The 25038-nt window shown below is 41.7% G+C and overlaps 1 protein-coding gene across 2 annotated transcripts in view; it reads right to left on the reverse strand.

Moving 5' to 3' along the window:
• The window catches only part of alk (ALK receptor tyrosine kinase), a 393824-nt gene that overhangs the window by 32824 nt on the left and 335962 nt on the right, over positions 1–25038 (reverse strand). For both annotated transcript variants that reach the window (XM_031321258.2, XM_031321259.2), the window contains exons 10-13: positions 23282–23376; positions 16808–16924; positions 5627–5792; positions 3990–4137 (exon numbers count right to left, since the gene is read on the reverse strand). In XM_031321258.2, coding sequence (XP_031177118.1) covers positions 3990–4137; positions 5627–5792; positions 16808–16924; positions 23282–23376 — 526 coding nt within the window. The remainder of the gene's footprint in view (positions 1–3989; positions 4138–5626; positions 5793–16807; positions 16925–23281; positions 23377–25038) is intronic.

Here is a 25038-nt window from a genome sequence, read left to right on the forward strand (position 1 = left end):
TACTTCACTTGATAATATATTCAAGTTTATGTTACCAGGTCAATTGATGGGAGTTTAACTGCATACCAATAACAAAAGTCATCTTTGTCATCTTAACTGTATGTTGAAACAGTCAAAAATGATTATACTGTCAATATGGTTTAACTTGATTAACCTTGTTGACTGTCAATATCTTTTTAACTTGATGAACCTTGTTGACCAATAACAACAGTCTGGCAGTCAGCTTGTCATTGTCCCAGAAATACAGCCTTTATAAAAATGGAACTAGAAGTTTTGTTGGCAAGTGATGTTAGATGTAGGGGCTCTGCCTCAGCTGAGGTTTTGCAAATTGATGTGTCTGCCTTGTGTGCACTATCATGCTGAACTGCCCGGAGCCAGTCCTACTCTGAGAGTGAGAGGGTATGAGTTTTCTCCCCTCACTCTGTCTGAATCTCACTCAAACACTTAAACACACACTCACAGTCGCTCATCTCTCCCTTGACTCCCTTGTCTGTCTGAACCTAAGCTGTGAGAGGCTGGGAGGGAGGTGGAGGCGGGACTTTAGTGACTGCGATTGACAGATAGAGGGGGTAAAAGGTAGTGCATTCAAATGTTCTGAAAGACTCTGCCTCACTCTTTCTCCCCCTCAGCCTGTTCTGTCATTGCAGCTTCTCACTATATGTTGCGTTTGTGTCTGAGAGAGAAGTAACGACACAAAGGTGTGTGTGTGTGTGTGTGTGTGTGTGTGTGTCTGTGTGTGTGTGTGCTTGAGAACCTGTGTGTGCACGGTAGAAGGAGAAAGACACGCACGGGAAGAGCAAGTATTTGGTATTTGTCAGGATAAGGGGTGCATAAGGGTGTATCATATCCCTCACCAGAGGGGAGGCTAGGTGTGAGAAAACACTGTTCTACAGCACAAATCACTTTCAGAATGACCCTTTGGAGAGTCGCTGTCTCTCGTCAGAACTGGGGGGAAAATAAGAGGAACCTTAAACGACTTCAGACCCGCATTGGAACAGCCCAGTCCCTCTCTGCTGTCTGCACTGAGCACTTCAAGACACACTGTGTTAAAAACTAATAACTGGATGACAGTGGCGAGGAGGACCCCTGCCTACTAAGCTACACATTCTGCCTCATGAAAACAAAGCCACAAAACACAACAGGCACTTGAGCTGCCTCATGTCCTGCTATAACCACTGTAATACAATAAGCGCTGCTAAATCTGCACCATATAAGAACTCCCTTCTTAAAACTATTAGTGTCATGTAAACATTTAGATTTCATGTGAAGGCTTTTCATTTTTAACCAGATTTCTTTTTTACTCTCTTCTGCACTTTTACTTCTATGGTGTCAATGTTCCTTGTTTTATGCTCTCTGTAGCACTTACATTTTTAAGATAAGTGCTATTACCAGTTATTTAATTAAGCAGAACATTAATAAGACTAATATATTATGCAGAAGATACTTCTGTGTGAACATATTGTAGCTGTCTTTGCATAACACATGGCTGATATTAATATGGACTCAATTTCTTGCTACGTCAATATATCTATTAACAGAGAGATTGATTCCTCCATTGGCAATGTACTATTCTAAGGACATAAAAATATCTATACAACCTTTTGTGAATTTCACAAAAAAAAATGAATTTCACTGTTTTGTCTAACAATTTCAGAATTTGTTGGTAATTCCCTCTAAAAACAAACATACATAAGCAGCAATAATAAGGGCCAAACTCCGGCAATTATAACCCATTTTCACTATATTTTCAGTGGCGGGACAGGCCTTAGTTTTCAAACGTTTCAATAGCTGATGATGGATGGTTTCATTGGTGACTAGAGGGACTGTGAGGGTTTTAGTCTCAGTGTTGTGAACTGTTGTGAGGGGAAGCATGCTGCAGCCAGTGAAGAAACTCCAGAGTATAATGGATGACAGCCACCCCTGGCAAAATGTAATGTTGAGTAAGCGCAAGAAAGACAACTGCGAGCTTCGTTCACAGATTTAAACAGTTGTGGGTGGCCATAACATTTTACGATTTAGAGCAGGGGTATCCAAAACGAGGTCAGGGTCCATGAGGAGGATTAGCAGATTCTCGGTTCTTTGAATTTCAGAATGTCAAAGTTATCCTATTAAAGTCCAACTGAAACTAAATGGCTTTTTTTGGTCTGCTACAGCATACAATATTGATGTTCAAATGAAGCTTCATGAAGCATTTTCTTTATTTTCTGAGCCCAAAAGATGGCGCTCTCTGTCCTACAAAGGCTTGAAAGCACACTGAATTTCCATTCCTTGAGCCTTTTTCTTTAAACCAAGAGTGCCATCTAGTTTGGTCAGCAAATACAACTAATGGTTTATAAAGTTTCATTTGGACATCACTAGCATACAAATCTGATCTGAATAAAAACAGAAAAAAGCAAAAGGGAGACATTTTTTCTTTTTTGTTTCATAATGGCACCCCCAAGTTTTACATTAATTTGACGGAATACAATTCTGTATCCGTCTACATAGATGGATACCATGTCTGCGGTCGAAAAGTCTTTTTTCCTTGGGAAGGTTCCTAGTCAAATATACCGTAAGTATCTAAGTGGCAACCATGATGAGAGCTGGTTGAATTCTGTAAATGCTAAGAAAGGTGCTTCAATGCTTCCTTTAAGATCTCCTTTAGCATAATTTACCAAAGTAAAGGAGACAATGCCATTACACAATTCCTTGCTGCAGCAACATTTAAAGCAGCGCACCATTTGGCTGTTCACGAAAACTGATATGCTCTTGCATAAACTTGACAATTATTTTCATACAGTCAGACTTAAATATGAGTGGACAGGAGGGTGAGCATGAGCAACCACTCAGTGTGACAACCATTTCATTTTACTTTTATGACTGATGGCCTATATTCCTTTTTTATTTTAATTTCAACCTTGGCGATAAAGTAATACGCATATTTTTTTACCGGGTTGTCCACAATTATATAGACCATAATTATATATGAAACAACACAGTAAAAATCCATAGGGCAAAGTATCTAAGGGCGCTTTCACACCTGCCTCGTTTAGTTCGGTTGAATCGTACTAGAGTTCGTTTGTCCCACTGGTGCGGTTCGTTTGGGCAGGTGAGAACGCGGCATTCGCACTCGGGTGCACACCAAAAGCGGACCAAACAAGCGTACCGAGACCTGCTTGAAGAGGTGGTCTCAGTATGCTTTCAATCGAACTCTGTTACGGTTTGTTTGTAGTGAGAACGTGATCCGTACTCGAACCGCACCAACTATACATACTCCGCAAGTCTGAGCTAATGTCTCCTGTAGTCAGGTGTGTTTAGCAATCTGCGATGCAGCAGAGCAGCAAACTGTAGCAGCTTGCAGCGTTTCTCTCACAGAAATAGACTGCAGTCAAGCTTGCCGTCTGTCACTCGCATCTCCATGGTCAAACCAGCTGCCGCTAAAATTGGAGACACCGCACAGCAGAGCAAAGTCCCGGTAACCAGAGCAGGCGTAGTACGTCTGTCGCGAAACAATGTCTGATCATTTTAATGAAATGAGCTGGTTTTACCATGGAGTTGCAAGAAATATGCACCAGAACACAGGACCTTCTTCCTGTATTTACTTTCTTGCTCCCGCAAGAGGAGTGGACGTTCTTGCGTGATTTGTAATTTGTGATTTTGGTATGCTTGGATTTTTCCAGGTGTGAAACCAAACCAAACCAAACTGAGGGCAATCGCTCCAAGTTTACAAACTCACCAACTGATTCAGACCAAAGCAAACAAACTACAGGTGTGAAAACGCCCTAAGATGCGCTTTTAGTAGTCCATGTCCCTGCCGGATCCGTACTAAAGCCCAATTTGTTCTAAGCATGTGCAAAGATGGTTGAGGTTAGACATTAACCTTGACTGGCTAGGGTCAGTATAGCCTATTAGTCAGGGGATAGGACCTGAACAAAACAGGTTTCCAGTATGGATCGTGTAGTGATGGGTAGGTTACTGAACATCTATGTACTGCATGATAATAGACTTACATTGGGGCATGCGTCCTCTCCTTGCTGTCCCACCAGGATGAAGAGCAGCTCGCCCTTCCTCAGCAGGAAGTCTCCTGTGATGTAGACACCATGGGACCTGCTCATGGCCAACACGCTTCGGCCGCCAGCTGCACCGTAGGCTGTGATCCTGCGGCGTAACAGAAACAAATGACACACACAACACACAAATAAAACAACTCATTAGCAGGATAATTATCCTAATGATACAGGAAACGAAAGGATGGTTGATTTTGTTGTTGTTACCATCTGGTTGAGAAGTTTTTATGGGCAATGGGCTATCCTAAGCTGTACAGTACAGTAGGTGTTAATCAGAAATAATCTGAGGCTCATGAACAGCACCATGTATTCCACCTGCGATTTCATGAGTTCACAACATTAAATAACTAAAATTAATTTGGAAACACTGAAACACACATTTCCCTTGGGTGTTTTTAATACAAACTGTTAGAATTAGCATGGTACGCATACAGAAAGCCAAGCGCAGACTACAGAGTGCATGGGCACACAAACACACAGAGACAGGCATACAAATACACACACTTTCTTAGCAGAAGACACTCATTTCAAATGCTCCAGTGTTCTTGCCAGGATAAAAAACACACAACTTGATTGGTTTTTGGTGGCGCTTCCATATTTCTCTTCCCCCGTGGTCAAGCTTTGTGGGGAGAAAGTGAACGCTGCCCGGTGCTCAGTAGCTACCTCAGCTGTTTGCCTAATGGCTTTTGGGAGATGCAGAGCACATATTCATCTCTGTGACCGTCTGTCAGCTTCATTTACAGGCTCCGCCAGCTAAACCAGGCAGCATCCAGACCACTATTCTGGAGCTTGTGCGGAGACAGAAGGTGTTTTTCTAAAACTCTGGGACATGTGTTAAGACGGAGCTGTCCACGCTGTTGTTAGTTGGGTATTTTAAGACTCAAGAGTTTTGGCAGGGCTGAGTTTAGCAGTGTATGTGTGTGTGCCTTTTGTGTTGACGTGGGAGGCTAGAAGCTTTCAGATACTTTTTTTTGTATGAACCATCCAAGTCAAATCCAAGTTAAACGCCTCATAAAACGCCTTATGTTGTCATGAAGGCCCACAGGAGGCATATTGATCTCTGCACAAGGTAGTGGATATTACAGCATTAATCCCAGAGCCGTACACAGTTTGAGGTCAGGGTGCTAAGGCTGATTATTGAGGTATTTCAAAGCCTAAAAGACCACTAACATAGATGTGGAGGTGGGTGGTTTTTGGAGTCCAAAGGTGTGGAGTTATTCATGCTATTTAGCTGCCATTATTCCAGCCTCTGCTGTCCTGCAAGAATCTGATAGTGATATTTCTCTGTTTGCTTGTGGAAGCTTGATGTGCTGCGTGAGTGGAGGTGGGCGTGAGGAAGAGTCTGCATTGTTGTGAAAAATGTTAGTTGCACAGCGTGGATTCCTAAGAGAGGTTAAGTGTCTATTGTAGTGTATGTTGAGTGCTCATGAGGCAAAGTGTATGTAACTAATGATTGGTCCAGCAATGCATTAAGACCCTTAAGAAAGACATACAACTGTTACAGAGTGGGTGTTGTACAAATAATGATAAGGTCTGTTTGTTGTGTGCTCTGAGGCTTTTTACTCTGGCAACAGCCCTACCTGTAGGTGCCAGTTTCTGGGACCCTCCACATCTGAATGCCTTTGAAGGGCCCTCGGGTGCCTACAGTCACGTTGACGTTGCTGTTCCAGTAGGAGTTGAGGCACTGAGTGGGAGTCGGGCCTTCAGGGCCCACAGCCCCACAGGTATGAAAAATCCATTTTTTGGCTGCACATGAAGATAAAAAAAGAACATTTAGCACTTCATGGAGCACACAGCCGTAGAAGCACACATTCTGTATTCGGTCACACATGCACTTAAAGATGACAGACTTAAAGATGACAGAGAGACTGAAATTCAGTGTGCAACACAGACTCATTACAGTTCTATAACATTAATTCCACTTCAACATTCCACACCACTCCACTTTCACATCAATATAACTTAAATATACAAATATGAAAAAAATTATAACAATGGTAAGTCAAGCTCCGAACTGGGAGCTACTTGTATTAGCTGCTACTGTCATCATATTCACAACTGCAGCAGGGGACGTAGTGACAGGATCACAGGTGACAAACATTTCTCCTCATTTTCTGTGTAATCCCATGTGTGGGTGCTAATTGGAGTTCTTTTCACTGTAATTAGCACAAGATTAGTCTTGTCAGATGGACGTGGAAGGACTTAACGCTGCAGTACTAAATCCTGATTTAAGGCTTGTGAACACAGAGCAGCAGGGAAGACACCAGGCAGTGAAGCACCTCTCTCTCTCTCTCTGTCTCTCTCTCTCTCTGCTCGGCTATGAAGACTCTGAGACTACTTATTAATTTAAGAGCTGGGCTGCAAATCTGACACCAGCTAAAGTCAAAGTCATTCCTGCAACAGAACAACTCACATGATGGCTTTCATAGCCTCTGAGTTGCTGCTCAATGTGATTGTAACACTGTTTGTGATTAGATACTTGCAGAATGGGCTTTTTAATTATGTTGTTGTTGTTAGGACAGATGCAGTAGTAAACTGATTAAATGGTACACAGGAAGGACAAGAGATGGCATGAGACTAGTCTCAGGAGTGCAACTTAAATTTATAATGCCCTCACCACAGCAACTTTTGATGTTTAAGTCGCCTGCTGTGTAGTGCCTATTAAGAGTTGAAGCCCAGGAAGTGAGATCCCAGTATAAGGCTTTCTCGTCAAAATCCACTCTGACAAAACAACTGCAGGAAGCTGGTATATATTTAGCATGCGTGTGCGCATGTGTGTACCTATGAACAACAAAATGAGAATATACACAATTTTCTTATTAATTATCTACATTTCAGTTATGGAAAGAAATTGTGCTTTCACAGGAAAAGAAGTAATGAGCTTTTGGGATGTAATAATTTTGCCAGGAAAAAGCATTCATCTAGAGTGGCTGTTTCTGTTGCTGCCAGTTCAAATGATGACTAACATTAGTGCTGAAACCTGGATGGACTGCAATGTCGAGCATCCAATTTGTCAGTCTGATCCTCACGATTGGTTGGGTTCCAAGGGCACCTGGTAAGTGATCCAACATCAGTGCTTCATACTGAGCAATGCTCTGTCTCTTCAAAAATATCTCTTCTGAGTTTGGTAAAGTGCTGCCAGCAGAGACTATTTCAAGCAGGCCAATATTTTCAAAAACACTTCAAAACACCACTAGGGTAAGAGAACCATTTGGAGTTCAGTCTGGTTGTAGCAAATGCACTTCTACTGTAAAAAAAGATATAAAAATAAACACTGTTGTGGAGTAGAGCTGTCAGTCTTCCTCTATAATACCATTCAAATTTCATTTGTTATTTTTTTTAATATGTAATGCTCATATGCAGCCTGTTATAAATATGTACTACACTACTCAGGCTTATGCATTGTCAATGCCACTATAAGCATGTGGTTGTTGTTACACGTTCTGTCCACTAGAGGGACTACCAACACCAGGCTGGCTTTGAAGGGGACCTACGTCATGGCGCATTGCATTTCTGGCACGCCGCTCTCTGTTTACATTATTTTCCACCACGAGCACACAGCGACAAACACAAATCAACAGAGAACTCTGTAATGAAACATTATCTAACAAGTGTAATGAAGCGGCTCTGTTGTAAAGGCTAACGTTGCTCGGTTAGCACAATGACATCGTGTTAGAAAGCACAGCCGAAACGATTTGTCATAACTAAGTAACAATAGTGTTAGCCACGATGCTAACAGCATTGATAACTTAGCCAAACAGTACTGCCACTACTATTTTAGTGATTTAAAAGCAACCTGTTTCTTGCAAATCGTCACGTTACTGAGAATACAGCTATTAGAAGGTAATATATGAAGTCAAAGCCAACTCTGACAGCTGTAGGGCAGCTAACATAAACTTTAGCTGTCTCCTTAAAGCTCCCAGCTAAGATCCTATCACTCGCACGCAGTTAGAAAACAAGAACGAGCTGCATAATGCAAACATAAGCATTGTGGCTCGGTGGATGTCAATTTTAAAGTCATGTTAAAACTATTTCCCAGCCTTCTTCCGATTTCCAGCCGCAGCTTGTCACTCCCGCGTTACTCGGTACGTAACATTAGCTCACAATGCCTTGTTTCTCACTCCCATAACTTATTGTTCAGACGTGACATGAGAAGAGGGAGATTAGCTGACGTTAGCCAACCTATTTATTAAAAAAAAAAATCACATTCAAATAGTAATTTCAACATTCGAATAGTATTGATTTTTTTATTATTCAAATTATATTCGACTTTCGGAATTCATTCCAACAGCCCTATTGTGGAATGACTGGAGTTCTGTCTGGCTGCCATCCAACAGGAGTACATTGATTCCTCAAGTCAGTATGTTCAACACCAACAAGGTAAAAAGAGTTAAGACTGCTGGGAATAAATCCATCACTGGAGCAGAAAAGCCTCCAAAGCCAAACAGTGCTTTAGATGTAAATCTTACTGTGCTTAATAGGTTACTCTGAGGTGGCAATCAGTTAAGGTGGGACATGTTGAAGCGAAAGAACTAAAGGTAAGATATAGAGTCTGAATGTTGTATCTTAATTTAGTTTTTCTTATATGAAGAAGTGAGTTCTTGGCATGGATTAAGAACCTTGTTATGTAAAGTGAGCTTGACTTTTTGACAATAGCGCCGCTGGTGTCGAAGATAGCCAAATATTCTGTTCGATTTCTCTCTCCCATCTCCCCAGGGTGCGGTTGGACACTTCAACCCAGCGGATCGATCTTGTTGGTCCATCAATATGAGTGCTGTTATGCACACATGGCCACACACACACACACACACACACCAGCCATTCTGTGATAGGCACTCGGCAGAACAAACAAAAATAAGATGTGCCCTCACAGATGAAGGTCTTCTCTAATATGTGGTGTGCACACTCGTCATCCCCTCTGACCTACAACACACACACACACACACACACACACACACACACACACACACACACACACACACACACACACACACACACACACCGCCACCCACCCCTGGGGAGACTTTGCCTGACTATTACATGAATTTCCTTATCTGTGAACTTTGCCAACAGTGGTATGCCATCATCATAACAAACACTGGGCTCAATCAAAGAAAGGGGCAACGCTGTACACTGTCATCAATGAGGAATTGAGAGAGAGAGAGAGAAAGGACTCAGTGCAGACAAAATGTATCTGATTGGATTGCAATACTGGCAACAATGTTCCAGAAGTATTTATCTCCTCTGAACATTATTAATACAAGACAGCAGTAAACATGTCATTCTTTATGAATGACAAAGGCAGTCAGCCAATCTGTAAAAAGTCAACAAGTGTTTCATCACCCAGTTAGGCTTCTGAATAGTTTTCAAATTAAGGAATGAAGCAATGAGACTTTCAGTTTTGTGAAAAACGATCATCACTTGGTGATACAAGAAGGCATTTTGTGTCTAACTGATATTTAAATTAGATTGAAGTTGTGAGGCATACATTCTAATGTTTTTTTTCATTTTTTTTTTACTTTAGCCATGATTGGGATAGCCTGGTTCCAGATCAGTTCTTTGGAGAAACAACTGAGCCAATCAGAACTGTACAGGTTGCACTAAGGCCGGGTTCAGACCGGCAGTAGCCCTGCATGCAAAAACACAGTCCTCTCGTTCATTTGAATGGAGCCAGTCTGTCAACACAGCAGGGGTGCCAAAGCATGGGGCTCAGGCAAAACAACACAGCCAGCGAAAAAAGTTGAACCAGGCTAAACTATTGCTGTAATGCACCGTCATCTAGCAAGGAGCTGCATCAGCCAATCAAATACATGCAAGCACACATTCCTGATGGGTTATTTATTAAAATGAATGGCATATTTCTGCTGTTTACCTTATGATCGTTGTAACAAAAGATAAAATAATTGCCGCCATAACTTTCCAGAGTTGTAAAATCCTGTCTCAGAGTATTATAAACTGCTATACAGGGTTTTGGTGTCTAAAAACTCAGGGATCTGTTGCTCAAACTGTCTGCCTTACTGTATTTCATTATCTCACTGTTGCCTGAAGCAACATGCCCCCACCAACTCCTTTAAACAATATGTTGGGAAACATGAAAGATGTTGAGTCAACTGCTTTTAGCAACCGCTATCGCAGCTTTTGTGGTGACTGAAAAGGACGTAGACGAGACACAAGTCACTGCTGATGAGTTGGGGCAAAACAACTCTGCCACTCAAACAGGAAATGAAAAGGCAATTCAATCTGATTGTCAGACTATGATTTAGCCTCAATTTGACATGATTTACAAAACAACTATTCTCAACAGTAAAGGCCAAACAAATACTTAATAAACATCTAGTGCTCGTTGCTTTTAATTCTAGTGTTGTCTGCTCCACTGCTTTTCAAAGTAAAGAACTTCAAATTAGTGGAATAAAAACACATTACATTGATCATTTGTTTTGGTACTACGTCTTCTGGATCTATTATACCTCTACAAAATTCGATGTTAACCCCAAACATACTATAGGGTAAAACGACAACAATAGTAGACTTCTCATTCTGCACTGCTTTCCTCTCTTCACATGTATCCTCCTTATCCAGTGACAGTTGTCCTCCTTGGGCTGGCCATTAGAAAGATGGATCAAGGCTGGCACACCATGATTGGATCTGAATGCTACGTACAAAGCTTATGAGGCACCCGAGTCCAATTAATTACTAAAGCCTGTTTTGTGTGGCATGGCTTGTTATCAGTCTCATATCTGTCTTAGTGACTTATGTTCCCCCTCCAAAACCTAAAGTAAAAAAAAATCTAGCTAACCGATTGCCACAGGCCAGTGTTTATGAACAAGTACAAAATGAAGCACAGACTTGCATCTCTACTCTGCAGCTAATTAGCGAGCATGTAATGTCCAAAATTCCTTTCTTGCATGGAGTGTTCAGGGAGCAACATCTGCAGTCAGCTACTTTCAAGAGCCAATCAGATTGCTTAAATCAACATCCCTTCTGTCTTTGATTTCGTGCCAGTTTTCATTTGCTCCACAAAACTTGAGTTTTTATTGTCTGAGCGGAAGTGGAACCCCTTGATATGAAAATGTGCTGTATGTTCAAAGAAGCTAAGGCTTGTACATCCTGCTACACTTTTGCAGATAAGGCGTAAATATGATGGTTTGTTGCATTGTGACAGCATATTGTGTAAAGTACACACACACACACACACACACACACACACACACAGAGTGAATGGCCAAGAGAAAAATAAGCCCGGCGCTCATTTTGAGTTTAGCGAAGCGTTCCTTTCCCATCAGGAGAGGAAATCACAAAAACAAAGGGAAGCAAGCTCATCTAGGTTAACTTTTTCACTTCCCCACCCCCTGAAAGCAAATGATGAGTCAGCTGTGAGAGGCGGGTGCCACACAGTAGAGCAGTGGTGAGAAGACAGTCAACAACAGCTTTTCAATGGTGAATATGGGAAACAAATGGAGAAACAAAAAGGAACAAAATGTGCTGGTGGACTAAAGGGAATGATGAAAGGGAGAGCGAGAGGAGACAAGAGACATTTGGTGGGGTTAATCATTGAGCGTGTCGGGGGAAGAAGAGAGCCTTGTTGGAGTGACAGGTCCGCTGAGCCAAAACCCTCATCAGGCTTGCCGTCCTTCCCCGCAGACGTCAAAGCATCAGCTCAAGAAGGGTAGAAGTGAGACGCATGGTGAATGTTAACGGCCAGTGGTGTCTTTGAAATGGTTAATGTATAACTGCAAGTTTAACTTCTTTCCCTCGGTTTAATATCTATGGTAATCACAAGGACGAGAGCGGTGTGATCTCACAGCCCCTTCTTTCTCTGAGTCTGCTGGCTTTGTTGTAACCATACTGAGTATTACCTGTGTAAGCACATTAAAATAGCCCCTTTTGTTGCTGCTCTTGCAGCTGGATCCTGCAAACTCCCCTTCTGTATTTGAAATATCTTTTATATAGTATTGAATATGAAATGTTTCCTCAAATGCCATATTCCTGCTCAGCATAAAGAATTTTCTGAATAGACTGAGTTGTCTTTCTTTGCTGATGGAGTCACGGGTGTGGCTCCAGTTCAATGCATAATCCTGTAACATTAGCAAATCAGCTGGCCAAACATTGTCTGATCTTTTCCTGTCCCTGTTTGACCCTAGAGAGGTACACAGACCACTCTGTGTGTGTGTGTGTGTGTGTGTGTGTGTGTGTGTGTGTGTGTGAGTGAGTGAGTGAGTGAGTGAGTGAGTGAGTGAGTGAGTGAGTGAGTGAGAGAGAGAGAGAGATGTCTGTCTGGCCGTTCAGTCTGGCCGTTCAGGCTTCGAAGAGTACTTCATCGATTTACGGTTACTTTTTTTGTATCCTGATTATGCAACACCCTCCAATGTATTTCGTTACTCCACAAGCCTGAATACAACTTATATGCAGTAGTATTCCCCAAGACCTGTAAACAGACTTTGATGTGTAAAATGGGTGGAGTAACTCTTTAATCTAGGGATGCACCGATACCGATGCCAGTATCGGGTATCGGTCCGATGCCGTGCGCACGTACTCATAGTCATAAAATTACTCCGATACTACCACACCCGATACCACATCATAGCAACGTGACAATAACTTCTCCGTCAAGCAGGTATAGGCGACGGAATCATCGGTGTGTCTGAAAACACCCTCGGACCCAGAGGGATTATTAAGTACTCGTATTAGTACTCGGTATCGGCAAGTACCCAAATGTAAGTACTTGTACTTGATCTTAAAAAGATTGGAAATGGTTAGGGCTGCACAATTAATCGCAATTTTATCGAAATCGCAATATGAACTTAGCCTCGTGAGACCGTCCTGATCTTGCAAGCTCCAGTTTTCCACTCACAGATCAGTCTGGCATCTTGAGACAGAGAAAATTTGGAGCCGTTCGCCAAACGACCGACCAATCAGCGTTGGTTTTGAGGTGGGTTTAGGTGTGACGCAACAAGAAGCGACTGTTCAGTCTAAACAACATGGCGGCTTCCACGGATGAGATGAACGTAGCTATCGTGCAAGTTTTATCTGAAAGTATTCCTTCATTGAAAGAAGAGCAAAACACGGCACTGGAGGCTTTTCTCGGAGGAAAAGATGTTTTTGCTCTTCTCCCGACTGGTTTCGGCAAGAGCTTGATATATCGTTGATCTGATTGGTTGATTTGGCCCGATCACCAACATAGGTGGTGAGAGACAGATGGTTTATCCAATCAGCTAACCAGTATTTTCGTCCCTTCCCAAAAGTTCTCCAACGGAAAGTTCCCAGATGGATATGCAGAGCAAATGCGAAGCAATCCATCTGGCGGAGTCAGGTTAATGTGAACTAGTGCAAAATCCAAAACGTAGGGGGGCGCAGTATTTGTTAATGGCAAAATATGTGTCAAACCGCTCTAAAATGAAGTATTGTGGTGCTGCAGAGACATTCCGGCCTACAAATCCTATCCTACAGACTAAAGAAAAAAATCTTTGTTTGGTACAGACATACAGATCCTCACAAAAATCACACTTCAATCATTTAATGAGAATAATGATAAAAAATGAGAATTCCCTCCAATATCGTGAATCATATCGCAATCGCAATATCAGTCAAAATAATCGCAATTACATATTTTCCTAATATTGTGCAGCCCTAGTATCGGTGCATCCCTACTTTAATCAATAAGTGATTTCTCCCATTTAGTGCAATTTCTCTTTATTTTGGAAAGGGCCACAGAATAACAGTCTAACACCAGTGCAAAACAAAAAATAACAGTTTTTTAGTTAGTAACCTTTTCTCAGACCTTTTAACCCTTGTGTTGCCCTTGGGTTTTTATATCAGAAATATGAGTTTCTTACAACAAAATTGTGCCCAAATAACTTGGATGCAAGCATGTATGTTGTATGGAACCCATTCAACATTCTTTGCAGGTAAAAGTAATGATTACTTCCATTGATTTTTGGGTGTTCTATTCAAATTCATAGCATTTGAATTTTTTTTTTTTTAAATGGTTTTAAAACTTTGACATTCTGTGATTCACTCAACATCCTCTGATCTTAACTATTAGTCAAAATAATTTAGGTTAGGTTTATTGACCATGAATAAAAAAAAGCATTAAAAAAAGTGACAAAAACATTTTAAAAAAAAGCAACAAACACATTGGAAAAAGCCCCAAAAATGTTCATATTCAATTTTGACCTGGAAGGACAACAAGTTCACGGTCGACAGGAAGACAACACAATGATCCAACAGATGGTCAGATATTACACCTATTTTAATTTGAAAATGTTGATACTCACTCGCAGAGCCAGAACTGGCCAGGCTCCACAGTATATAATGGACCTACTGCACCCCCACACATTGGGTTGAGCGCTTAGGTCCTCCACTTAGGGTTTTTGTAAGTGTACCTCGGATATGTGTTAAGACTCGGGGAGACATATAATAAGATAAAAACAATATAAAGCTGGCAAAAAAATGGTGGGCTAATTTGTTTTGTGCGTCTTGAGCATTATGTTCTTTGAATAAGAAAATATAGACAACTGAGCAAACATTTGTTCTCATGTAAGGCTCATGAGGTATACTGGCTATGGTTTCTATGTTTGTTCAAGGGCAACTGTGCAATGCAAAGCAGTGGGTCTTTCAGGGCCCGTAGTGTGTAAGTGGGATTCTTCTAACCAGTTTGAAATGGAAGGTGATCTTCTGCACCCTACAAAATTGATTTGCTGGGCTTTAACAGCGTATGAATGTCATAAAAGCCTTTTATGTTGCCTGGGAGAGTAAACAAGATATAGATGAATGCAATTACAATCCTGGAGTGTGCGAACACTGTCCACACCAATCATCTCTTAGGACTGGTAAACAATACCACAAAGTCACTTAAACTGAGACAAAGCTCACATTCATTCAACATTTGTATGAGTGCTAAGTCACAACATGCTTACCAGCAAATTATTTTTGTAAAACGGGAGTATCAATAAAAGAAAATGTATGACTCAAAAGAGATTTACTGGACAGTGTTAGTCTACAATGGTAGTGGCTGATATTAGGGATGGGCGATAGAGACGATATGCAATATAAACGATACAAAATTGGCCTACGATAGAGATTGTAATTATTTTGCACTATCGCGATAATTCATGTTGATGACGCAATCTACCCGCGAAGTTTAGAGCCACGAGCTGCAACCGGCTGCAACCTGGCTGCAACGCGTCATCGTTATCTTGAGTAAACATGGCTGAAAGCGAAACAAGGAGCTGGTGAAAAAGACCGGTGCAACATCCATTATTTGGACTTGGTTTGAATTTAAGCAGCTACAACGGACCTGTGATCGAGCCGTACCATGGAGCCTTTCACCAGCCTGACAATTTACTATATAACGGACAATTGGAATCTTCGCAGCCGGTGTTTGCAGACGTCGTACTTCCCCGCTGAACATACGGCCGTTTGTGTGTGTGCATGTGCGTGTGTGTGTGTGCACAGCGGCGGAGTGGGACCAAAAAATGTACCGGGAAGTTTACGGCCCCCACCGTACGGGTTGAGCAGAGGCTGCACAGTTTGACCAGCAGGCAGCAGCGCCAGGCCGCCAGATAGTGTTGCTAACAACTTGCAATGTATAACTATTATCAGACCGGCCCACCGGGAAAAGTCCTGACTCTCGTGTGTGTGTGTGTGTGTTCAAATGCGTTACATTAGGCTGCAGGTAAGAAACTTTGTTTGAAATATGTTTTTATTTAAAGTATCTATGCGTCTTTGCCTAATACTGAAAGTATTTTCAGTACAGTGTCTGTTCCTTAACCAAACAGACACCAGCTTTTCCTGTTCTCTGCATCTTGGGTGGCATTTAAGAACCAAGGACTTAAACTAACTCAGTGTAGTGCCTTTTAGAATGGTTTGCACTAAAGAGAAGACACCCAATACTTTAAGCTTTTTCTTTGTAAAAGTCTATGCAACTAGTGTACTTGAATTTTATTTATCTGCAACATTATGTTGTATAATTACAGTTTTGAACAATAAATGTTCTGAAAACTACATACTACGTTTCTTTAAAAAAAAAATGTTTGGTTTTCCTTAGGGTCTATGTAACCTGGTCTGAAATGGTTCTATTATAATTTATATATCGCGATATATATTGTTATCACAAGAGGCTGCAATGTATATCGCAATATGGATTTTAGGCCATATCGCCCATCCCTAGTTGATATATTTAAGTCCAGTCTTTAAGTTCAGTGTACCTCCAGCACTTCAAAGCTACTTGCTGAAGAAATGTGTTTGAGAGCAGGTTTGATATGAAAGGAACTCTAACTTATGACTATAAATATAGAAATTGAATCTCCGCTTGTCTTTACCCTTTTGAGCGGGGAAGTGAGAGAGTGCGAGGTGGAAAATGTCAAGTCTGTGTAAGTGGCTCCATTGACATTCTCAGGAGACAAATTGGAGGACTTTACACTTCAAAACTGCCCGTCCCGCTCCATTTAATGCCAAAGAAGACCTCTGCAGCACTCACTCAGATGTGGACGTGGTGCAGACCAGTAGGGGGCACACTTACTTTGCTTCAGCCCATGCATCGTGCCATGCTCAGCACGTGTAGAGTAATTGTGAATCAGTAATGCATGCAAGCATATGTATGTGTGTGTGTGTGTGTGTGTGTGTGTGTGTGTGTGTGTGAGTGAGTGAGTGAGCGAGCAAAGGAGACAGAAGGAGAAACAGAAAATATCAGCATTGGAAGGCATCTATCTGAGCATCACTCACTCTTTCAGTTGAGCTGTGGTTATCAAGCTCACACTTACAGTAATCTGTGGAGGGGAAGATCAACGGGCTTCCAATGGATGGGGGCGTAGTCTTAGTTGTTGGTCTAAACGGCATCCTGGTTGAGCTGGCGACCACTGGTGGAAACTCACCGTTGGCTGAAAAAGAAATATAATGCATTTATTGAAAAAGGATGTGCTTTATTTTCTTCATGTGCAGCAGTGAAATCCTGTTGCTGTTACACTGAAGAACTGAGTAGGCACAGTAGCTGCAGACCTCTCACTGGCACATAAAATGTGCAACCACCAGCAGGGGTCATTCTTTCATTTGCACCACCGATGGCTATACAGAGGGAGTGGAATGCATAACATCCAGCTCCTCTCCATCTCTGCCCCGTCTCTATCCGTTCCTACAGTAGATGGGTAAGCACATTCGGTCAGTGTGTTTTGTAGCAACTAATCAAGCCTCCAGCCCCACTACTTCTCCAGGAGTGAGCTCATAAGCTCGCTGGTACCTTGATCTCTTCCGCCCTCACATTCTCACCCAGAATTTCTTCTAATCGGCAAACGGCTGGCTGATTGGATATTACAGTTCAAGATAGAGGACCTATTTTAACGATCTAAGCAGGAAGGAGAGATTTTCGGGAGAAAAAACTGATCTGCTCGTGCGTGAAGTGAAAGCGTGCAAGCAGATCATATACATATATATTTGTAATCTTTTGCATGTTTGTGTGCTGCTGCGTGTCCCTGTGTCTGTGTGTAACAAGCATAGTGTGCGTGCGCTGTGCACGAGCCTAGGCGCATTTTATTGTTAAAATAACAATGAAATGCTGCGTTATTGACTTGTGACCAGGTTTTTGTTGGTCAATGGCGTGATCACTTTCCACTGCCTCAAGATAGCAATATGCCAAGAATGCACCTGAACACACCTCCCTGTAAGACCAGCACGCCCATGGGCGCACAGATGGGTGCAGGTGCATTTTCTATTTAAACGACGCGGGCGCTGGACGGGAAATTGACAACTGCGTCAGTCTTAAACTAGCAAAGACACTGGCGTCGGGCTTTGCGATGCACCGGGTGCAAGATAGGGCCCAAAGATGTTAAAGTAGGGGAGACTTACTTTAACTACTATAATGGTTGGATGCTGACGAGAAGCAGGAGTTTAAATTGTTGCTTGGGCGAATCACTGAATACACAAATGATTTTCTTTGATAAAGTCCATGCACTGCAATCAGTGGTTTTAAAGATTGCTCTGAATAGTGTTAAAGAAATCTGCTGCCACATGTGATCATGGACTGCAGGGGCTACAGGAACAATCAATGCAACCCTGTCAGCTGAACATAACAACATACTTTTCCAGTATTGAGAAAGTGCTGAAATGACAAAATCAATGTCAAACAACAGTATTAGAACACTATTTTTCACTACTCTCTAGGGTGGAGGCCTATATGTAGGCTTGTGTGTTGTATGCGTGTGTTGTCTGTAGCTGCTCCTAACTAATTGCCCCTTGTGGGATTAATAAAGTTGTTGAATTGAATATAATACAAAATCTTAAATCCAAATAGTTATTTGCTAACAACAGTCATTGAAAAAATTGCAGAGCATGTACCATTTCCTTCAACTTGTGTACATGAAATGCAAACGCTTTTTCATTCCTACTCGGCAAAAGGTTGCCTATTCTAAGAACCCAGATATGTTCGGCTTAGCTACAATAATGTGTCTGTGGCTCTAACTTTGTTTCCAAAGAAAGGCCATGTTTTTAAAGAGCTCTGTCCAGCATCTCATTTCTTTGATGTTATGTTCTGTAGAAAAAGCCCTCCATGGCTCTGTTGCTGGTGAAAGCAGAAGTTGTGAGATTATTTTAGAGAAGTCAGATAAGGTTCACTGTGGTTTATGGAGCTGATAATGCTGCCAGCACGCAATGCTATGACACCAAACAAGGGCATGGCTTCAGATCTTGACAAGGGGCTATTCTGCCTCCCTGATTTATAACTTTTAAAACAAACCTGGATACAGTACACGCCACCCAAAGAGGCTGCCCAACCTAGTCGGCTTGAGAACAAAAGGAATCACTGCTGTATCAGCCATACTGCCACAATGCTTCAGTCTATCAACACCAATGAGGGCCCTTCTTATAGCCATTCATTAAACACTTTCAATGTGCTCAGTGTAAATACTTGAGGCATGCAAACAATCCATGTGCGTATGACCTGCATGTTAGGCTGTATTTCTGTTCTGCATATGGAATAGACTGTTGAGAGGAAAATGACATGGTTTCAGGGCCTATTTGCATGTCATACGGCAAAAGAAAAAGAAGGTCTCTTGTTGTACTGTCGTCTAGAGCAGCAGAATAGCATATAGTTTGTTTAAATTGTAGCTGCCTGATATCCTCCATAGGGTTGCTCTGTATGGCAAACAGCAGCAAAGGATAATTTAAAGGTGTCATGAGAGTATTTTCTTTGACTTGCTTTGCTCTTCTAAGCCACTAGCACTCCTGGACTAAAAGGCTGCAGCTCCAGATAAGACCAACAACCAGTAGATGAGCAAGTGGTGTTTACAAACATTGGAAAAAGAGTCGCATGAGCTAAATATTAAGCAGAAATTCATATTCGTGTAAATAGGGCCTTAACTGTGAGGAGCCAATGAGTTGCCCACATTGTGTCATTTGCCTCCTTGGTGAAAACAAATCATAAATGCTTTCCGCGCCATCATTCTGGATGTGTCAGGGGAGAGACGCAAGACTTTTCATCTTTATCTCTGTAATCATTTTTACCACAAAAACACTCCCTCTTCTCCCTCCTGGCTCCCCTGTCACCTCAGGCAGAAGGCTTACCGTTTATGACAATATGGCAGGGGGCCTCCTCAACAGCTGAAAGGTTTGGAAAGCAACTGCTGTGGCGTGTTACTGGTTTTATTGGGTCCGAGAAAACCTGCTTTGACTTAGAGCAAACAAGTTGACAATAATATAATTTGTGCTTGAGTTGAAACTACACCTATATGGTCCTCTGGGTGCTATATATCATTAAAGGCCTGTTTTAATCAAAATTCTTAAGCTGGTGGTCGCTATTGGAACTTTCTCTGAGTAGAGACATTTTGTAATTTTGTCCTTAAAGCTAAAAAAGAAAAAAAAAACCTCAGCACTGCTTACCTAACATCTGACAGCTAGAAAATCAATAGCTCATTCCCTAGCCCTGTAATCCTCAAATAAATATGATCGTCTAAGTCTCCACTGCTTGGACCCTTTGATACAGATAGCGTTTATGTGCAGATTTGATGGATCACATACAGCACACGAGTCACTGCAATGCGTTTGATTGCATTTTATACACCCCCGTCTCTCTGTAAGTAAGATCCTTAGATGTGTTATGTGCACACAACAACTTAAGCAACTATTTATACCATCAACAAAGTCGCTAATAAGGATCACTGCATTGTTATTCTGAGCATGGGGAAACTATGAAACAGACAGAGCTGGAGCACACAGCATTGGCATGCTGCTGCAGCAGGAGAGAGACTCAGCAGGTCCACCACCGAGCAACGTGAACCAGAGGGCAGGGCAACAGCCGGCGTGGCTGTCACTGTTCATTAGCAGGGTGCTGTAAGCTGCCTGAAGCCCACCAGAGGCCAGCTATGGGGGCAACAAACTGAAAATATCTTGAGATTGCAATAGCTCTGAGAAATATTCATACTACAGACATATCAAAAGTGGGATTCAAAAGCTGGCCTATTATACAGCATAGAACATGTACTGTACTGTATGTGGTTTTCTCAAATGCAAGAAAACATTCTGTACTTTTCAATTACTAATTTATTAACTTGTATGTACTATAGCATCTAAACAAAGGCAGCTGATAAACCTGGGGGAGACCACATTTAAATAATCTGCATTTAATTAGCTCTACTGTACAATGTTTGGCATCACTATGAACGCACTGGGGACTGCAGAGCATCTGTACTTACTGGTCCATGGTAAGTCTCCATGTTTCCCAAAACCCACAGGTGCAGTTGATAATTACTGAAATGAATACATTTCAGTAATCCGTAGTTGTAGTAGACAATTTACCACGACTGCTAACACAGATGCAACAGCCAACCAACCCATCAGCACACAATTGGAATGGGAAAACTAACTGGACCTTCCATGGTACAGTACATGAATACAACTCTTTGCGTACGGCTATGTAAGGGTAAAACACAGTTTGGTGACAGACATTGGAAGCTTCGTTCGAAAACCCTCAATAAAACAACTGACATTTGGTACAGCCCTACTCTATAGAGGCAGCTCATGGCATGGGAAAAGAAGTGCTGGTACAGGGCAGAGACAAAAGGATGAACTATGCTGTCTAACACAATAAACTAATTTATTGATGCTGGTGAAGATAAAATGATAAAAATGACAGCCAGGTCCAACACCTGAAGGGCAATGGATGCATCATCAAACACACGTGCTTGCCAAACTATACATCACACCAAAGCTTAGAAAAGTGTGGGATAAAGGCCACGGTTGGCTGTTCCTCTGCATAATGTGTTCACAGTATGTTTTCCCCACTGGAACATATTACAGGGCTGTGTCATAATGCTCAGGAATCCATCATGCTAATGACTCACAGTGATCACTCTTGGAAACGACACCTTTTGCTGAGCTTCAGCATCTCCCATCAACTGGTATGATTGGTAGGCGATAAAAAGTGGCTGTGTCAAGTGTGGCTGTAGATAATGGATACCTGGCCTAAATTAAGAATTTGCCATCTGGAAAGTGAGCAAAGCGGGGATGGATGATCCTTCAGGGCTGCCATACCAGTGCCGCTGTTTCTCCGGCAGACATAAAACACAAATTGGTGTGCAAATATCTCCTGGAAAATGTCATCTCTTTAAATAAAGAGGCTCTGAACCAATAAGCCAGTGCTGATTCAGGGCAATCTGGTCCAGCCTAGACCAACAGCAATTCCATATTCATCTGGTGAACTCATGTTAACGGACTGCATTTTACAGTGAGGGCAATAGGGGAATAAATTCATCAAAAACTCCCTCTAAAGGTGGCCGGGTTGGCTCAGTGGGTAGAGCAGGCGCACATATACTGAGAGGTTTATGCCTTGACGCAGAGGTCCAGGGTTCGAATCCGACCTGTGACAATTTCCTGCATGTCTTCCCCCTCTCTCTCCCCTTTCTCACCTAGTTGCCCTATCAATTAAAGGCGGAAAAGCCCCAAAAAATAATCTTAAAAAAGAAAAACTCCCTCTAAAGGTGAACACAAAATAGATTTCTTCATTTCTAAATTTGCATGTGAATGAAAACTGGTATCAATGTGTTTTAATAGCTCTAATTAATCACACCTTAACAGTTTTCAACATTTTACTTTTTACTTTCATTTAGTCATTGCAGTAATGATACCACACCAAGACCTTCTCATCTTAGACAAAAAAACTTGACAGGGTCACAATACAGTACATCAAATGACTGTGTCAGAGGGTGACCTCGTGCCCCTGCCTGTTGAGTCCAATTCTTGGCCAGGGTCTAGTCAGTTTAACAATGCCTCATTTTAACACTGTCCCCATTGTCAGAGCTATATTCAGGTACAGAGATGCTCAGACATTACTATTCCTGTCACAGTTCAAACAGAACTGAACAGAAGTCCAGACAGGCAGAGATGGAGGGAGGCACTGGACTCCTAACACTTTATTCTCCTGCCATCTTACTCCTGTTTTCTTTATTTGCCTTTTTTTTTTTAAATCAGAGCAGCTGAAGACTGACAGGAAAGAGGGGGGAGAGAGAGATGAGGATGACATGCAGCAAAGAGCTGTGGTCGGACTTGAACCTGGGACGCTGCCAAGGACTCAGCCTACATGCCAGAGGTCTCCCCATCTTACTCCAGTTGTTTATACTGATATACCATCTCAATTGTAAGACAAACATATCTGGAAAAGGGGGATGTGAGGCGTAACCTTTATAAGCCTGCAGTACAACATTAGAACATAAGGCCTTATCAATCAGTATGCTATAGCATGGCAGATCTGAGCTCTACTGACATTTCAGGACACATCTCAAAGAAAGTGTGCCAAAGGGATGTAATAATTTCCATAATGTTTTGTCAATGTATCTCTAAGCAAAGCTGCAGTACATTTAACAAAGATATAATTTATAAGAGAGTAAAAGACTTACTTGGATTTAAAGTAGTAGTAGAGTAGTTTCTGTATTAAGGCTATGTCAAGGGAATTGAAATGATAAGTGAGTCCTTGATGAATGCTCAAGTGTACAAAACTGCAGCTCAGTCAAATCTTATCTCTATAAAACATGAACATAGGGCAGACCTGTACTGATTATTAATTCAATTGCTTAGGTCACTTTAAATGTTTACTTAAGTGTCTCTAAGACCATAAAAGGAGTTTACACTTTTTAGAGCAATCCAGCCTGGTCCTAAATCAATTAATCAGGCAGTCAAAAAATCCCATTGATTCAACCAAGGTCTGATGATGTAAGAGTGAAAAAAGAAAGACTTAACATTTGTATAGTACTCACATGCCAGGAAGCAGTCCATACTAAAAGAGATGTTGTCAATGGAGAAGGCTGAACCGGGTCCAGGTCCATCTTCTGTGCTGAACTGCAGCCAAAACCTACGGAGGTACAGAGCTGTTTTAACTACCACACACGCTGTGAATGGTTGGATAGCTTCTGACTGAAAGGATGTGAAAAAGAATTTATAGAGCTTTAAGAAAAATGTCATTGAGCTTTGGCTCTGGAGGGTATGCATTGTGTGCCTTATGACAGCTCAGTCTTTATTGTTAAGAACTGGTGGCTCTTTCAGCAGAGACAGAACAACTGTGACTTCTTTATGAATGAAACACATTTTCATCAAATACTTTTATGCACAAAACGTAGGCAGGCATGGCATGACCTATACTAGGGCTGTGAATCTTCACTGGTCTCACGTTTCGATTATATAGTGAAACATATTGCAATTGCAGTATCAGTGAAAATATTCAAAATGAGATAGTTTTTCAAATCGTTTGTAGGAGATATCTTCTATCTTACACAATTCCTACAAAGACAGGCTACAGTCTACAATCACAACCTGAAGGCCATCAACACCTGTAAATACATCCTATCATACATGACAGCACGTCATATCATCCTTTTTTAATTTGCAGGGACCAGTATAGCTAATTATCATTAGTCATGGACCTAACGTTACCATTTCCCACAGTCAGTGAATATAGCATGTTTTGCTCAGAGTACAGCGTTAAATTTGAGATTAACTTCTATCTGAGGAATAAACAGTTGTAAATATTAGCTTTAACGTACTGTAATGCATAAATGGTTGTAATAGTCAGCTAAAAGTATGGTTGAAATAGATAGGTAAACAGTAATAGATACATTGTGGGGCTGCTAAACAAGTACCGTGGTCACTGCCGTGATGTGTCAGGCTGACGATAACACACCTATGGGCTAAAGTGGAGACAGAGGTGGGGCAGTTGAATAGGTGGCTGTCGCAGGGCTGTGTTGATGCTCAGGTCCTGGATGTTGCTAGGCTGGTTAAAGTCGTTGAGGTGGGACAGCTGAACTAGCTAGTAAGTTAGTGGCTGCTCGTTTACTGTCCTCTTCGCTAGTAACTAACGTTAACGTTATCAATATTCCCCGCCGTCGCCAGGCTCTTTGCTAGCGAGCAGACTTTTGAAAAAAGTGTAACGTTATATACTCGGTATGTTTTTCTGAAGTACAATGTGTCTGCTATCCTTTTCTTTTGAATCCTTTGGCTTTGCTGCTCCACCGTTTTTAAACAATGTTTGTGGTCTATTCTGTTGGTTAGTCAGCGATAACGTCTCGTTCTTGCGTTCGGCCCTCCGCCATGTTTAGCACGTATGCGACGAATGACGTCAGTCAGATGAGCCGTCAAGGCAAAAAAAAAAGCCGCGACTGGAAAATCAACAACATCAGTAGGCTATTAATAATCGATTATGGTCTGTCACTGCATCGATGCAGAATCGTCTGCGTCCGCATCGCGATGCATCGTAAAAAGGATTGATTTCAACACCCCTAACCTATACAGCCAAAATCTTTAAAGGAATAGTTTGACATTTTGGGAAAGGATTGTTTGCGAGAGTTAGATTAGAGCAGAGATCTTCAAAGGGGGTCCAGGACCCCTAGAGGGTCCTCAGAGTCACTGCAGGGGGGCCTCCAAAATATAATTAATTTTTGAAAGTTTTTTTCAAATTAAAATGTCTTAATTTTAATCCAACATATTATTAGCAAATATAAAGCCCAACTGATGATAGGTT

Source organism: Sander lucioperca, chromosome 18 (assembly GCF_008315115.2).
Source record: "Sander lucioperca isolate FBNREF2018 chromosome 18, SLUC_FBN_1.2, whole genome shotgun sequence".
Taxonomy (NCBI): domain Eukaryota; kingdom Metazoa; phylum Chordata; class Actinopteri; order Perciformes; family Percidae; genus Sander; species Sander lucioperca.